The sequence below is a fragment of the Uloborus diversus genome, chromosome 4, assembly GCF_026930045.1.
Source record: "Uloborus diversus isolate 005 chromosome 4, Udiv.v.3.1, whole genome shotgun sequence".
Taxonomy (NCBI): Eukaryota; Metazoa; Arthropoda; class Arachnida; order Araneae; family Uloboridae; genus Uloborus; species Uloborus diversus.
Genome location: NC_072734.1, coordinates 49,794,801 through 49,811,925, shown reverse-complemented (window position 1 = coordinate 49,811,925; position 17,125 = coordinate 49,794,801). Strand labels below are relative to the sequence as shown.

Here is a 17,125-nt window from a genome sequence, read left to right as displayed (position 1 = left end):
TACAGTAAATATCTTAAGCAAGAGAAAAAAGTAGCACTTACTCTACTATATTTCTTTTTCTTCACTACTTGTGATTGAAAAAAAAATTTTTTGCTTTGAGAAATATTTCGTTACATTTATTTTTAACTTTAAACGGGTGTGTCTTACAAAGTTATAATCATTTTGTAAGTCTGTGCAATCAACTTCTCAAAATTGCAAATAAAGTGCTTTAAATAATTTCAACTGTTCTAGAGTCTTTGAAAATTATTTAAGTTTTTGAAATCCCTTGAAAAGTTCTTCAATTTTGTCTCTTATCAAGAAAATAAATTATGAATTGCCCAAATGGCCAGAATATTACTCTTTCGTTCTTATTTTCTGAATCTCTACACCATTTCTTATAAACCATTTTATTCAATTTTATACTGTAGGGCATTTGATGCAAGGGGGGGGGGGGGATATTGGGGAAGTGATCAAAAACAAACTCCACTGAAAGTCGATATGAGCATATGACGATCTCTTTTCTCCTCTCTTGTTTTTCCTCTCTGTCTATTAATATCAACGATTTGTCGAGCAAGCAATTTTTATTTTGATTGATCTTGATTTGCAAAAGAATGCGGAACTTTTAAAAGACTGTTTGCCTATTTTTCTTCATATTTTTGTAGTCTCAATTGCCCCATATAAGGCCTCAAAATACAGATTTTTATATCTATTTTTGAAAAAATTTCCCCGGACCCCCTGAAATTATGGATGTTCTACATCCGACTTAAAGGGACATTCTCCTGTTATCCTTACCACTACAAAGGTGAATAAAAAAATAATAAGAAATTTAAAAAAAAATTACAACAGTCCAAACAGTGGAACCATTAAAAATCAAGACAAAAAACATCTTCTATGTTAAATATTTTTATGCGTGTATGTGTGTCTATAAGTATATATGTGTGTTTGTGTGTTGGGGCAATGTGCGAATCCGGGTCCCTCCCGAAAAATTTTTCTGGATACGGCCTTTTCAGAGAGTCGGGAGTTCGATTGCTGCCGATCGAAGAAACTTCATGTTCCCTAAGGTGGCTGGTGTACGTTAAATCTGTCATGGACAAAAAGTCCTCCAAGTTCCCATATCGAATCGGTACCTGCGGAAGTGCTGGATCAGGGTTTTCTTAGACTCCAGGTCTAGATTTAAAAGACACAGGGCCATATCCAAACGGTTAAACCACGTGTAGTGGCAAGTACGGAGAACTCTGGAGTGTAGTGTATCGTAGTATGCTTCAGATGTAGAGTAAAGTAAATAGCATGTACAAGTGATATTGCATGAGGCCTTTAATAACCATAATCCAGCAATTTAAAAAAGAAAGAAATACAGAATCCGGAAAATAGAATTATTGCTCGTTGAATACACAAAGCAACCAAATCTTACTCCTGATACAAACTGATAACTTCTACTTTTCGTGATTACTTTGATATACTTCTCCAGCAAACGAAGTTACCAAATTTCATGTTTCAGTAAAATAAGGTTTTGTACAAAACTCTTATAATAATTTCGAGTAACAATACTGGCATTTAAAAATTTATTGCACACATATTTAGTTGTTAAATATCACTGTAAAGTTAAGAGCTTTAAAAAAATAAATAAAACTAAAAAACGAACATGTAATACAAAAATTACCAACTGCTTCTTTTTTGCTGTTGATTAAAAAGCAACTTTAGTGATATTTGAGCACTAAAACCGAATACTACACTAAATGTGTCACTCTCCTAGAGGTATATAATTCAGACATACTGTGCCAGAAGAAAATTACACAAAAGGTTCTTCTTCCCTGGTATGATGACAGGAATCTTCATTTGGTAATTCCCATTAGGAAAACCTACTGATTTTGAATTCAACAGACGTAGGAAGCCTGCTATTGTTGGAGTTCGTAGGAAAAGTCGAAGCGACGGGAAAAGCTCCCAGTTGGAAACGAAGCTCGCTTTTGGAATTGAGTCTGGGATCTCAAAAGCAGAAAGTTATTGCATCAATGCAACACGTTCTACGTTATTGTTGCAGAAATGATAACGAGAATGCAGCCTAAATTTATAAGAGTTTTTTTTTTTTTTTAATCAGTAAAAGAGTCGAGAGATTATGTTTTTGCTCAAACGGTGTTGCCATCTAGGGCAATATTCATTCAGTCATTGTAAATTTTTTGATTATTTAAAAATGCGTTGAAACACGCACTTTATTGTCTTAGTTTTGTCTACTTTGAATTTTGCTTCGAAAATGAAAATTGTTTTTCAAATTATTTTGCTATTAGTTATCATAAACAAACATATGAAGATTTTCAGTAAGTTAAAACCCTAAGGCGGAGTATTTTATGTAAATATATGAAGAACCTAAAGCCCTTTTTTTTTTTTTTGGAAGAAACATACACATAGAGATAAATAGATGCCGTGCTGCAGCTAGGGAAAAACGTCGCCCCCCTTTAATATTTGATTTTTTTTTTTTTTTTTTTTGTAAAAATCATTTAATTGTGCAACTCCTCGCCACATCGCGCCTTGTTATATAACGTGTTCGGATACATCGCGGTTTTCCATTGTCCTCCGAAAAAATAAGAGCAAAAGAAAAAGTGTTGCTTTAAATTGGGGACCACTGATAAAAAAGAAATGCTGTATCTCTCAGGAAAAATCTGCCCTTTAAATGAGCTAAAAAAAATTGGTGTGTTTTAAATTTATCAGAGCTTATTGCAGTTTATGTTGCAACTTTGAATTATCATTTTTCATGAGAACAGTCAAAACGTTTGTGGGTGTTTTTCACCTAAAAGTGTAATTAATAGGCTAAATTATTTATTTATTTCTTACTAAAAAAAATCCCAATATGATGAACTAAATTTTCTGTAGGAGCACATATCATTTATTTCAACATCAAATAAAACTATGTTTTGCCATCTGTCGCTCATCATATCGCGCTTTTTTGTTGTCTCTCGACAAGCGCCATATATATATTTCTTCTTGTCTCGATTTTTAATTTAATTTTATTGGCTACTTTAGAGTTAACCTTAATATAAAGATGTTAAGAGCAACTGCAATTGTTGAGTGATGGGATCAAGAAATCATATACTTATTTTATGTCATAATTTTTAGCTCTAATCAAGCTTACAGAAATGGTCTTGGGAATTATTTTAAAGTTTTCTTTTTCTTTCAAAATTTATTTGATTTGAAAGTTATTGAATGTAGAAAATATTGACTTGTTACCTTTCATGCTTAAAAGGAAAACAGTATTGGCTTTCGTTTGAACATATATAAATGTATTGCGCATAAAGGGAAAATAACTAATATTTACCGCTTCACAAATATAATAATAATAATGTAAGTTTTTATGCTCGAACGTAAAAGCAATTTTGAACAAGTATAGTTAAAACAAAAAAAAGCTCTTAAAACCGCTCTTAAACTGAATACTGTGCTTCAATCAAAGAAAGCTCGAAAACCTCCATTAATTGAAAAAGTGTAAAGTTCCCAAAATTCAAATATATGCTTGTCGTTCAGCCTTAATTAATATCCGTTAAGTTCAGATATATAATTTCTTAACAGCACTTCATAATTACTATTATTTTCATTGTTTTGGCAACAATAGTTAACTTTATATTTAGTTTAAGTTTTTTTTTTTTTTTTTTTTGAGCAATCACGATTGCTTATTGCTTTCATTTGACTGTTTTTGGCGTGCTATCATTTTTCCCACCGGCGCGGCGCCACCCTCTGCCAGCACCACCCGTCGCGTCGGAGAGCCTCACGATGCTGCTCCTCTAGCGAAAACCGTCTCCAGGTTGCGTCCATATCCTACACACACACTCATATATACACGCACCAACACACACGTACACACAAACACATACACAAACACCACCATACACACACATACACAAACACATGCACACACATACACAAACACCACCATACACACACATACCCCTACACACATACACAAACACATACACACACGCATGCATACAGACACCTACACATACACACAAATACATACAACTGCCCACACATTCATGCCTGCACACAGACACAAACACATATGCTTACACACACACACACATACACATACCCCGCCCCCACGCACACAAACACTCATACACACAACTACCCACACATACCCCTACACACATACACAAACACATACACACACGCATGCATACAGACACCTACACATACACACAAATACATACAACTGCCCACACATTCATGCCTGCACACAGACACAAACACATATGCTTACACACACACACACACACATACACATACCCCGCCCCCACGCACACAAACACTCATACACACAACTACCCCAGAGCCATAGAAGAGGAAGGGCTAGGTCTTAGCGCCTCGAAAGTAGGAACGAGGGGGAAAGTGCCAGTGACGTCACTAGGTACACTCGATCTGGGACATTTGTGTTGTGCGTGCGTGCGTAATTCCTCATTCTTTTCCCGTTTTTATGTTATTTCTTGAGGGTTAAGCTTCAAAAAGGAATGAAATACAAGGGTAAATGCTTTGAGTCCCATCGACAAGTTAATAAGCGATACGAAAAACAGTAAACCTAATTAAAATCTACAATACAAATTTTTAGTTTCTCTTGTGTAGTTTTGGATATTCTTTATCCAATATGCGTGTTTTAAAGGGGTAGAAAGCGGAAATTTCGCACAATAAAATTGAGCTTATAAAGAAATGAAAATAATTTACTGTGCTTGTCAAGTTTCCTCTTGTGTGTACATAATTTTGTCAGTTTAGACTTTAAAAAATAATTCTATATTGTTTTTTCCAACTTGTCTCAAAGAAAATGAAAGCGATAAGATAGATATAAGGAATAACTAAAACATATTGGAATTTCGTGATACCCTATTTGAATCTAAATACTGCCGATGTTTTTTAGAGGAAGTTTTTTTTTACGAAGTAACTATAACTCTGACCAAGAATCTCAACAAATGTTGTTTTTGAAAACTGAAGTAGAACCTCATTAACCTGGACTAATAGAGGATCCATGTCATCTAGATTGTTTAAAACGAATTAAGCAAAATAACCTATGAATTGAACCAATGTTCATAAGTAAAATACTTGAACACAGTAAAAATTGTATTTTGAATTCAAGAGAATGAAATATAAAGTTGCATTAGAATAAGTTAAAAAAATAAAAATACAGCCTTACAAAAATACGTTATTACGCTAACGCGTTCTTTATTTATAAAGCGAAGTTTAGATTAATAGGTGTTTACTGAAATTGTTAATCAGCATTTTAATCATTTCAATTTAAAAATAACATATTGAAATTTAGCAACGTAAACCAAATTTAAATCTTCAATGATTATCACCAAATTTATAAAGCTAACTTTTTTGTAGACTGAAAAATTTCTTCACGTCTGAATTCTACAAATCATTACATTACAGTAATAAATGAAATCTTTTCGAATATTCTACAAAAAAAAATTTCTGTGATAAAAACCATTAAAAAAATATTTTTGCCGGCTTACCTTTTGCCCTCAGAAAGTTTTTCATTCAAATATTGAATTCTTCCAAATGTTCTTACTCGAAAAAAAAGTTCAGTAGCATTTTTATATGGGTCAGGAAATTGGTCTTTCAATACAGAACAACAATTAAATGGCCTAGCTTTTGTACAATCATAAAAACTCTAATGTATCTGATTTGGAAGCTTTAAGTGATCACAAAAAAAAAAGCTCCTATACAAAAATAGATATACGATTGAGATAATCAAGATATAGTGCTCCATTTTCCATCTCCCCTCTCCCATCTTTAAGTCATTGTCGCATCAATGCGAATTATTAATTATTTTAAGCATGGGGATACAGTGTTCAAGAAATTAAGTTAAATCTATTGAATAATATTTACAAAGAAATTTCATGCATTGCATCTAAATGCATTGTAATTTTACGGTTAAAGGAAATTTATTACGGTCTCGCAGTGCCATTACTAAGCTAATTAAATATCATTATATATAATATTAAGTTGCATTGTGACAGGGTTGAACCAAATCCTACATTAAAAAATAACTTCGTACACCACATTTTATGAAATTTGTCTTGCTCTTTACTTTAAAATTCTTCCCCCAATTATTTATTGAAGCAGCTTCAAAGTTAGTATTCCATTAAAAAAAGCATTTCAAAACAGAAAGGAAGGTTGTATTCCTAATTTTTTGGATGTGTTTTGAGCTCTTTGAAAATCTTGAGGGAAAGCTTAAGTTTCCAGAACTTTTTCAGTAACTAGGCCATCAGCACGTGAAGGCGTTTTCAATACTTTCAAATTTAATTACACACAAATATTTTCGATTCTAAAAAATGTGACTTTTGTGTCTACTTTAGCATAACATGAAGGAAATATAACCTGCCAACAGATTTAGCGCAGGAGCAGGCGCTTATTTCTGAAGAAACCCTAGTCAAATGTTATGAGACATTTCCAAATTAAAATTAAACCTTGAAAACAATATTCACATCCTTATTCATGAGTGATTTTTAGCCTTGTCTGGGAGTGACCTCGGCCCCTTCAACTGCCTCTTAAACAACCCTTATACAGAGTAAAAATTCTTAAATTGTACTTTAGCTAAGGCATACTACAGTTCTTTCGGCATACGCTGTGGATATTGTCCCGCGGAGTGTACCCGATGACGTCAAAAACGAGTTTTCTCCTCTCGCTGTCCACTTCGCGGCGGATGAAAAGATCAAAGGAACGAGCTAGCCCTTGTTCTTCTATGGCTCTGCAACTACCCACACACTCATGACTGCACACAGACACAAACACACATGCCTACACACATACACATACCCCCCCCCCCCCCCCACTCGTGATTGCGAAAAACATAATTTGAATTCAAGATGACAAAATTCAAATTATTTTTTTTTTTTATTTCGGCAGCCGGAATTAAAACGCTGTTTTTACGACAGAGAGAGAAAACTAAGAAATAGTCTTTTTTTAAAAAATAATTTTAAATAGCAAACTAGAAAAGCATAAGATTCCGAAACGAAAACGCATTTTTCATTCAGTTATTATAGCTAGTGGCGCCATCTTTTATCTTGTAAGAACATATTAAAGTTATTCAGTTCTGAGTTTTCGGATTTTTATTCTTATGACTCAAGCTGAAGTTGAAATAGATCTTACAGCTTTAAAGAATTACAATACAGCAAAAATGATTGAACGGAATAAAGTTCAACTTAAATTCAGAGGATTGCAAAATTTAAATGTTGTGAATTAGTGTTTCATTTTTACGGTGAAAATCGATGTTTCACAGATATGAAAATACATTTTAAAATGCAGAATGAATTTCTCGCTTGAGATTATCGCTAAAACTATTGCTGGACATTTTAAACCCAACTCATTGGAAGCATTTAACTTCAGCAAGAAACTGGAATGCATTTCTTTTTTTGGAAATTTTATTCTACCGATAGTTATTTAAACAAAGTTTAATTATATATAATTTAGTCATGAAGCATGTTATAACGTTTCAAATTTTCCTTTTTACAAAAACTTTTTAAAATTAAGTAATTCTTAAGGCAAAACCAAATGGATCATTAGAATATCAGGACCAAACTTACTTTTGAATAATTCGTGCACCGTGAAACAGAGAGGTAACTGTGATTGATAGTTAAAAGATTAAATTTCAAACAACCTCATAAATTTTCATGCAGAAATCAATAAGAACTCATTTACTCAAAAAAAACAACAAGTTTTTACGAACGTAGTTCAAATAATTTGATCCGATTTAGTTATGAAGCATGTTTTTCTTTTCTTTTTGTTTTCTTTTGAATATAAAGCAAATTGCCCTCAAAGTAAAAGTATATGGGCCATTAGAGTTCCATGACGCATTTATACTTAATATAAGGTGACTGACGACTGGGAAACTAAACTTTGAAACAATCTTTTTTTTTAATAGAAATCAATAAAAACTACTTTTCTGACATCAAACAACAAGTTTTCGGTAAACTCAATTCAACTAACATGATACAAATAAGTTAGAGACTTTGTAAAATTAAAAAAAAAAAAAAACATTAAGGAAAGTTTTCAACAATATAACGAATTCCTCTCAAGTTAGAACTAAATGGAACATTAGAACAACACGATCAACTTAGTTTTATCAGAAACCTACTAGTGACTCGTGATATAGATGAGAAATGGTAGTTCATAAATCAAGGTTTAATTTTTAAATAATTTAATGTGCAATTTTCAAAAATCATTGCAATAATTTTTCCTCAAAACAAACTTTTTTTTTGTCAGAAATAGTTTGAATAAGATATCATTTGCTGATCATTTTGTAGATTTAGTTAAGTTTCTATAAACCACAATTCACGATTTTCTGCGAGTTATAGCCCCTTAATTTGTTAGTGTCAGGTAACAGTGGTTAATACTTTAATATTATCATGAACTTATGTGCACACATTTAAAGCAATATTAACCCTTTCAGACGTGGTGTCCGGTATACCGGATAAGAACTTTAAACAGCTGCTAATCATTTATTAATTGAATAAATTACTCGATTTTTTCGTAGTTGACTCTCATTTTCCCACCGGCTCATTTTCCCAACCACGAATTCTCGTCGCAAAAACGACTTTTTTTTCTTTCTTTCTTTCTTTTTTTTTTTTTTTTTTTTTTTTTTTTGTAAAGTATATAATCTTATATTAATCATTTCAAATGCTTATATTATGTTTTAATATTGTTTAGAGAATATTTTACAAAGAAGTTTGTTTGATGTTTCGTCGTTTTATTATCTGAAATATGTATTTCAATAACATATGCCCGGATTATTGGACGTGTCATAACTCTTTTAATTTCTTCCTATAAACTTAAAATTTTGTCTATAAGATACTCTTTACCATAGTACACTGTTTACCAAATAAAAACACTTTTGGTTAAGTATTTCAAAATTCCGTCTGAAAGGGTAGGCAAAAAATTAAATTTATCAGTTTTTTTTTTCTTTTCTTTTTGAGAGCGTAAACTTCTAGCAAGGGCATTGAAATTCTAATCCACATCCTTTTTGTGTGACAAAAATGACGTAGTTTTTTTTTTTTTTTTTAATTGTTTCCAAACACAATGAAAAGAATCCTCATATACATAATTAGACATTAATCGAGTAACGCTCCTGACATCATCAGCAATGACACTCCCGCCAGGGCATGAAAACTCGATATTCTGTTTTGGTAATGTTTGACATGTAAGGAAATGCTTTATTTTGACAAGGCTGAACTGGATCCGGTAACTTAACTGCTTTACAGTTGTGTCACTTCAGGAAAATGAAAAAACGAAAAAGTGTTTAGCAATGAACACTATCTACTGGAGTTGAGGGTTCATCCACTGGAGTTAGGGTTACAATTTGAATAATCAAAATATCACCAAACAGGCAATCGCTTCGTTCAAATGTAGAAGCAATTTTCACCCGCCATAACTTGACGGGCGATTTTCTGGTAATACTTCCGCTTTTTAACTGTTACCAAAACACTGAAAAATAAATTTTACAAATTAGTTTCAAGGCTTAAGCAAGAGTATATTTGTTGATTTTGGGCATTTTAAACACTTTCAATAATACAGGTTTTCGAAGATATCTTTCTTTGAAGTCATCAGTTTAAAAGCGTAACCCACATTGCTTAAATTCAGCCTTTAAACTAACTTAATAACTTTTAGTAACAAAATTAAGTTTATAATTACAGTGAAATCCCGTTACAACAAGCTTCAAGGGACAGCAAATTTTGTTCGCTGTAACGAGAATTTCGTTGTAATGGAATTCAAGCAATGTATTTGAAATTAATTCGGAACTTAAAATTTATTTCATTGAAATGGAAATTTTGTTGTACTTGTGTTCGTTGTAACGGAGTTTCACTCGACTATTTTTTCTCATTGTTTTTGGAAAATTTTAAAATGCAAATTTCAAATATAGTTTAGTTCTCTCGTTGTTTATTTCCTATTTCTTCTTTATTAAAATATACAATTTTGTCGTGATTATGCCAAAATAAGGCACAGAAAGAACAAAAGCGTGGCGTAAGAGAAAACGTGCGGACGAAGTGACAGTTCAGAACGAAAAAAAAAAATCATAATAAAAGATAAAAGTTTAACTCTCTTATCAAGTGTCTTTACAACACATTTGAGTGGCATACTTTGTCAATTTTTAAACGGGACGAAATATGGTTTACCCTAAACTAAAGCCGCTAACATCATTTTTGGCGAAATCGACAAAACCCAAAACTTTGCTCTGGTAACCCTAACCTCCGCCACAATAAAAAATCCGATCCAAAAAAGCTAAACTTAAGCTGACGCGTAGCCCTGTATATATAGCTACTCTACCAGAAACAAGTACGGCTGTAAAAGTGTATTTTTTGAAGATATTTTACACTTACTCAAGTGTATGAGATTTAAAAAAAGAGTACAAGCTACTGGGATATTAACTGGATTTTTCTGAAAAATGTGTTTAAATACCTGCAGTCAGAAATTCTGTCAGTACAAAAATTCTATAATAAAAATAAAGCATTTTGCTGTTTTTCATGTAGTGAACTTAAATGTTCTTCAAGTAATACACAGAAAAATGTAATGTTGGAAAGTTTTGTAGGGGGTAGTTTCTTCGTTCGCCGCTTTTATTTAATGTAATATTAATGAGTATAATATATTAAATCTACTTTCAATTCAACAGCATTCCATCTTGTAGCGTGCCATAAAATACCATGTACGCATGTTTTCCCTTTGGTTATTATATTGTGCTCATATGAAAGAGTCACGATAACAGAAAAAATCTTTTGTGTCACTGTCTGCAAAGCTTTTATTGTGCAAATCTTTCCTTGTTTTTTTATTAATATAAATATGTTCAAGACTTTAAAAAACATCACGGATATGCAACTGTTGTCGTTTCAGCGACTTAAAATAAAACAAATATATTTATACAATAGTAGTATGTTAGTTTGTATCATACCATTTGCGAGCTTTTGCTAATTACCATACAGTCCGACCGCGAACAATTGACCCTAGTCTATCATTTGAGAAAACGAGTCCATTGCTTAAAATAGGTAGATAAGGAGGAAAGGACGCATGCCATATTTTGTAATTTTACAACATTTTGGCGACATGAAAAAAAGGTACTCCAGGTATATTTTCTTTATGTGATTATTTACATCGGAAAGGTTTTGATTGCAGCAATAATTGCATTGAGTTGTCAAAAAAATAAAAATGACAGGGCTTGCATTCTTTTCTGTAACCCTACTCTCGTCAATTTTCAATTGAAATTAGTTATAGGAGGAGTTGTTGTCTCTGACCAATGGCTGCTGAAAGAAGTATACCCAAGATCCATCCACTTATGTAAGATGTGATCTGTTCAATGAGACATCTGCCTTGACCGCCTAAAATTAAAATGTTTTACCTCTTTGACTAATTTCTTAAATTACAAGGTGACGTATTCAAGCTCTATAACCAATAACGCACTTGCAAAATCCGTTTCAACTTTATTTTTCATATCGCTCCTTCTCAAAAATGGAGAAGTCTGAAAGAAGGCAAAGCCAAGTGACAACATTTCGCGGTCAGACTTTTGCAGTCGATATGAACTCAGGATTTAAACTTACCACTTATTGTCAAACCGCAACAGTTAAATGTAAACAAACGTCGGTCTGTGTGTCTGCATGTATGTTTATCCATTTCACTGCAAGCATATTCCATCAAATCCATTTATATCTATTTTTCTTGTCCAGTAATTTCACCATCACACACACATTTAGAGTTCTAATTCACTCATTTTTCACACTACACGAATAACAGCTAAATGTAAACAAACAGCCATTGTAAGTAACTTTATGTGTGTACATCCATTTCGATGCAATTATATTTTATGACTTTTTTTAGGACTTTTAATTTCTTGTTTCCTTGTCTAATAGTTTCACCCTTAGAACAGGAATTAGTAAGTGGAGGAAGCAAGTTGGCTTATCAAAAGCTTGGACAAAGACCCCATGTCACATGACTCAACACCGACGAATGGTTGAGAAGTTTTGCTTGGAACTAGCAAATGAAACCGAATTTCTTCCAATGCTTTGCTTGAAATGTATCACGTGACTTGGTGTCTTTGCTTAACGAATGAAAGTCTTCACTGCTTCCATTTTTTCTTTTCTCAATGACTTCACCGCCATTCAGATTACTAATTCAGTCGTCTTTTACACTACACAGGAAGCAGCTAAATGTAAAAAAGAAAACGCCATTTTGTATGCCTGTACGTTTGTTCATTCACTTCGATGCAATTATATTTTATCAATTACATAAATTTCTTTTTTTTCCTTGTGCAGTAGTTTCTCCACCATTCAGATTACTAATTCATTCATCCTTCACTCTACACAGGCAACAAGTAAATGCAAACAAACAGTGCATGTGTCTGCGCAAACAAGCATATGTCTGTAAGTTTACTAACCTATTTCAATGCATATTTCATCTAAAATGTTTATTTTTTGCTTGCTTTATCTCAGAGTTTCAACACCAGATTGATTACTAATTCACTCAAATTCACGTCTTTACTATTTTAAAGCCAAGGAGAAGAATAGAGCAACGTCTCCAACAAAAACAAAGTTTTGCAATAAAATAAATGATGTGAATTTCCATCCTGCATCCTTTTATTAAACGAAACCACAATCCACAAAGCGAAATCCATCAGCGAAATTCTTAAAATTTAAGATATTTCACATCATCCACAATCGTGTCTACACTGTTTGCCTGGTGTATGTTGGGCCAGGCCCTGGTGCCTGGTGTTTGCCATTGGTTGTCCGATAAATCGATTGTTAGATAAATTTAAAAAGTATTCAATCAGAAAGAAAAGACAAGTCACACACTGTTTTACTGTGCTGTTCCAAAAGTAAATTTCTGGAGTAATTAACTTCTTACAATTAAAATGTTTGATTAAAGCAATGGTGAAGCACGTGTTCCTTACTAAATTACCCGTCACAGAAATCAAAATATTCTCTTTTCTTTGAATTTTCGATTTTGTAATTCAGAATGTTTCGCCTGTTCATAGATGACACTAAATTACTTTCCCAACATTTATTCCATTGAACACGCAATCATTTCTGGGGTGACGAAAGAGGAAGAATGATTTATCATGCCTAAAAAATAATAGAATATGTCATGAACAAATATATCATTCGACAAAAACGCTGCACGGTATTTCATTCTGGCATATTATAAATGTATTAAATTCTGGCTTTTCAATCCTCCTAATAATTTTGATGAGCATTGAAACATTTATTTCCTTTGTGTTCGTAGTAGTGAACGGTATAAGTTTAACTCAATAATGAAAAGAATTATTAGTATTTTCATTATTATATTTTTCACGTTAGAAAAAACTGTTGCTTTCGATCTTAAGCCACTTTTCAAAGGACAACTAATAACGAATCCCTTGAATTGTAAGTACGAAAGATTCATTTCTTGTACTAAAATACTATTCGTTACAAAACAAAATACGGTAGGACCTTGATTAACTTAAGTGGTTGGTACCGGACTTCTTTCAGTTTATCGAAAACTTAAAAAGAAAGGGCTCAAATAGCGATCATCAGGAGATCATAGAAGCATTAACTTTGGACTTCAAAATATACATATGAGGCAGTGAGAAGCAAAGGTATGTAAGTGGACATTTTCGAGGTTTTAGTAAAATGCGTTTAAAGATATGGTCCTAGGTAGACTTTCATTCTTTTTTTTTTTTTACTTTTCTTACAAGAAAGGAAGTATTGTATTCGCGAAAAATTTTCACTCAAAAATCGGCCTTAATTTCCATTTTGCTTACCCCCAATTAATGTTGAGTTTATTTTTCAACCCGATCACATGTGGATATATGTCTAGGAACGTACAGACACTCGAAATATCCATTTTGACGATCCCCGAGTTAATTACAACGAGTTTTCTCGTGACGTCTGTATGTACGTATGTATGTGCGTAAGCGCGTATGTGGGTATGTGTGTATGTGTGTATGTATGTCGCATAACTCAAGAACGGAATGTCCTAGAAAGTTGAAAATTGGTACTTAGACTCCTAGTGGTGTCTAGTAGTGCACCTCCCTTTTTGGTTGCATTCGGATACTCCAGAGGGGGTCTTTTGTGCCTTTTTGGGGGGAAAATTGTTAATTTCGATGTAAACTCAAGTGGTGTTATAATTTGACGGACACTTGGCAAAATATCGCCAGTCTTTTGGTTGCCAAGTTTTGTCGCTAACTTGGCAACAAATTTGGCGATTTAAAAAAAATATTAAAATCTGGTTTCAATTTGGCCGCTGTTGGCGATTTTTAGAGAGTAAACTATTGAATCACATTAAAACTGCCAATAATGAGAAAATGATATTAAATTGGAGTAAAAGGAAGTCATGTGATGCACACATCAGCTCGTTTCTAAATCATGCTGTACAGCATGAGAACCAGAGATGAAGTATTAGCAACAGAACTTCTCATTCCTCAAGACGGAGGAGAGGTTCACCAACAATTTGTACCGGTTATCTCCAAATGTTTAATTTTGTCACTTACATCACTCTGCTTCTCACTGCGTCATATGTGCAAATCAATTACTATATGTCATATATTAAATTCATAATACTTTAATTATAAGCAATAAATCTGCTTAGTAAAGGCTAAGAAAATTAGAACATGCAATTAAAATAGTTATATTATACGTAGAGAGACACGTGAAATAGCGCGGTAAAGGTAAATAGTAAACTGTTTCCGCAGTTTACAGTGCCACTAATCTAAGAATATTTTAACGAATGACGAACATTTAATTGATACCAGTCAAATAAGAAATTGCGTTAAAGATTAAGGTACATAATAACAGTCATTTTCACAATTTCTTCCTCATCTTGTAATATTAAGTGATTTATCAAAAATAATTTTTGTCACTATGAAATGGTGAAGTTTTTGAAATTAACATTTTATGTATCAATTCAGATTTGCCAGTGTAGTACTTATTTAGTTAATACTAGGCATGCTTTTATTTTAAAAGTTTAATGTCATTTACCAAGTGCCAAGTTATTTTGAAAGTGAAATACAACTTTTCAGGGCAATCTGAATGGGTCAAAGTGAAACAGTTCAATTCGTTTCTTATTTAGTCATTCATTAAGTCACTTATGTATTCACACACGTCAGTTAATTCATTTAAATTCCGTCATTCAATATTTCACCTATGTATTCGTTTGTTCACTTATATCCATGTTCATAGCAATTTTTTTTCACTCATTTACTTTTTTCATACATTAATTAATTTATTTATTCATTCGTTTATTGTATCATTATTTATTCATTTATTTGTTTATTTATTTACTCATTTGATTAAAATGTTTAAAATAAAAAATAAAAATATTTCATTAGAAAAATATAAGTTGTTTTTCACCTTACCCACTTTAATTACGAGTAAAAAATATTCCGCTTTTTTTTTTTTTTTTTTTGAAGGAACATATTTACTGCCAAAAAGTAAACAATAGTATTTTAATAAAGGTTTTACTGTAATTCGCGTTGCCCCTTCTAAATGTACTGCAATTTTCAATGCAAATTTCCAATTTGTTCATTTTGAAGAAGATAAGTTATTTTAACTATTTAACGCACATCTTAAAACTTTTTACTATTTTTAGTTGTAGAAAACGGTGACTATTTTGCTTTAGGGGATGTCAGCTAGGATGAAATTTGATGTTCAAATTCGAAAGATCATTTCAGTCATGTGTCTGTGACTTAACTGACCTTTGTACGTGATTACACTTATAATCCTAATATGAAAAACCTAAAACGTTTGCTTATTGTATTGCATTTTTTTAGCTATGGGCTCTTGATATTATACACGAAGTAGATACAAAAATGTGAAAAAAAAATCTTGTTATTTCTTTATTTTGTCTTCTTTTGCAGTCATTCCACAGAACAAATGCATTTCCGATCTCGGCTGCTTTAATACGGGACCTCCTTTTTTCGATATTCTCTATCGTCCTATCAGTCCGACTCCAACTACTGAAGTCAAAACAAAGTACTTATTATTCACACCGACCAATGTGAACGAACCAGAAACATTACTACCAACTGATGAATCAGTTAAGTCATCTAGATTTGATTCCTCATTACCAACTAAGATTACAATTCATGGATTTCTTGCAGATTACGATGAGAATGATGAGTGGCATGTAAGTGTTACTTCTACGTTGTTTTTCAATTTTTAAAGAATTCTTACATTTATGTAAACTTTTATGAATAGAAAATATTCAATGGTCCAACGTTGTGTACTTCATATTACAAAATAAATAATAGTATTATTTTGGATTACTATCAGCAGAATAAAAACATTTCTGACACACTATAATGAAAGTTTATATCATAGAAAGCTCAAAAATGAAAGCTTTTGAAAATACAGGAGGATCCGTAAATCTCGCAACCTGTTATAAAATATTTTCTTTCAGAAATGTTATTAATTTTAAATGCAAATTGTGCTTGTTGCAAATACTATACTTTCGGTAAAGCACACCATTTTTATGTTTATGTTTCATGCACAGTGACACTTGAATAGTTGTGAATACAAGAAAGTACTTCAAATTTATTTCAAACACAAATTAAACCAAAAATGTACTTTGCAAGGGTGCAAGGGGCAATATCGTGTAAATTAAATTTCTTCTAAAATTCGACTACATATTTTCATTGTATAAGATTTTCATCGGCGTAAGCAATTACGTATGTGTATTTGTGCACACAAGAAAATACTTCGAATTCATTTCAAGCACAAATTAAACCGAAAATGTATTTCCTAATCCTAAGTATATTTATCGTCTGAACTAAATAAATGATAAAACAGATTGTGTATTTTATTTGTACAAAATTTTAATCAGCACATGTAACAGCGTAATTTACTAGGTAAATTTTAGTTCATAAACAATGCTTACTTTTATTGATTTTTTTCCTTCACTTTTTTTAATTTTATTTATCAATATTTATTTACTTATTTATTTATTTTTGCAGGCAAATTTTTTTCTTATTTTTTTTTAAATTATATTATTAACTGCTTTCTTTATTTGGCAATTTCTTTCAGAATGGATATTATTAATACTTTTATTATTTTATTATACGTTCAGATATGATAACTATGAATTATTCTGATAATTATATATGCTACCATAACTATAGTAATACTATAACTGATAACTATTTTAACAACTATAT

The 17,125-nt window shown here is 32.0% G+C and overlaps 1 protein-coding gene across 1 annotated transcript in view; it reads left to right on the top strand.

The window, feature by feature from the left end:
• Positions 1-13,194: 13,194 nt before the first annotated feature.
• The window catches only part of LOC129220562 (pancreatic triacylglycerol lipase-like), a 31,162-nt gene continuing 27,231 nt past the window's right edge, over positions 13,195-17,125 (top strand). The window contains exons 1-2 of the mRNA XM_054854992.1: positions 13,195-13,358; positions 15,830-16,098. Of these exons, the coding sequence (XP_054710967.1) occupies positions 13,247-13,358; positions 15,830-16,098 (381 nt within the window). The 5' untranslated portion in view covers positions 13,195-13,246. The remainder of the gene's footprint in view (positions 13,359-15,829; positions 16,099-17,125) is intronic.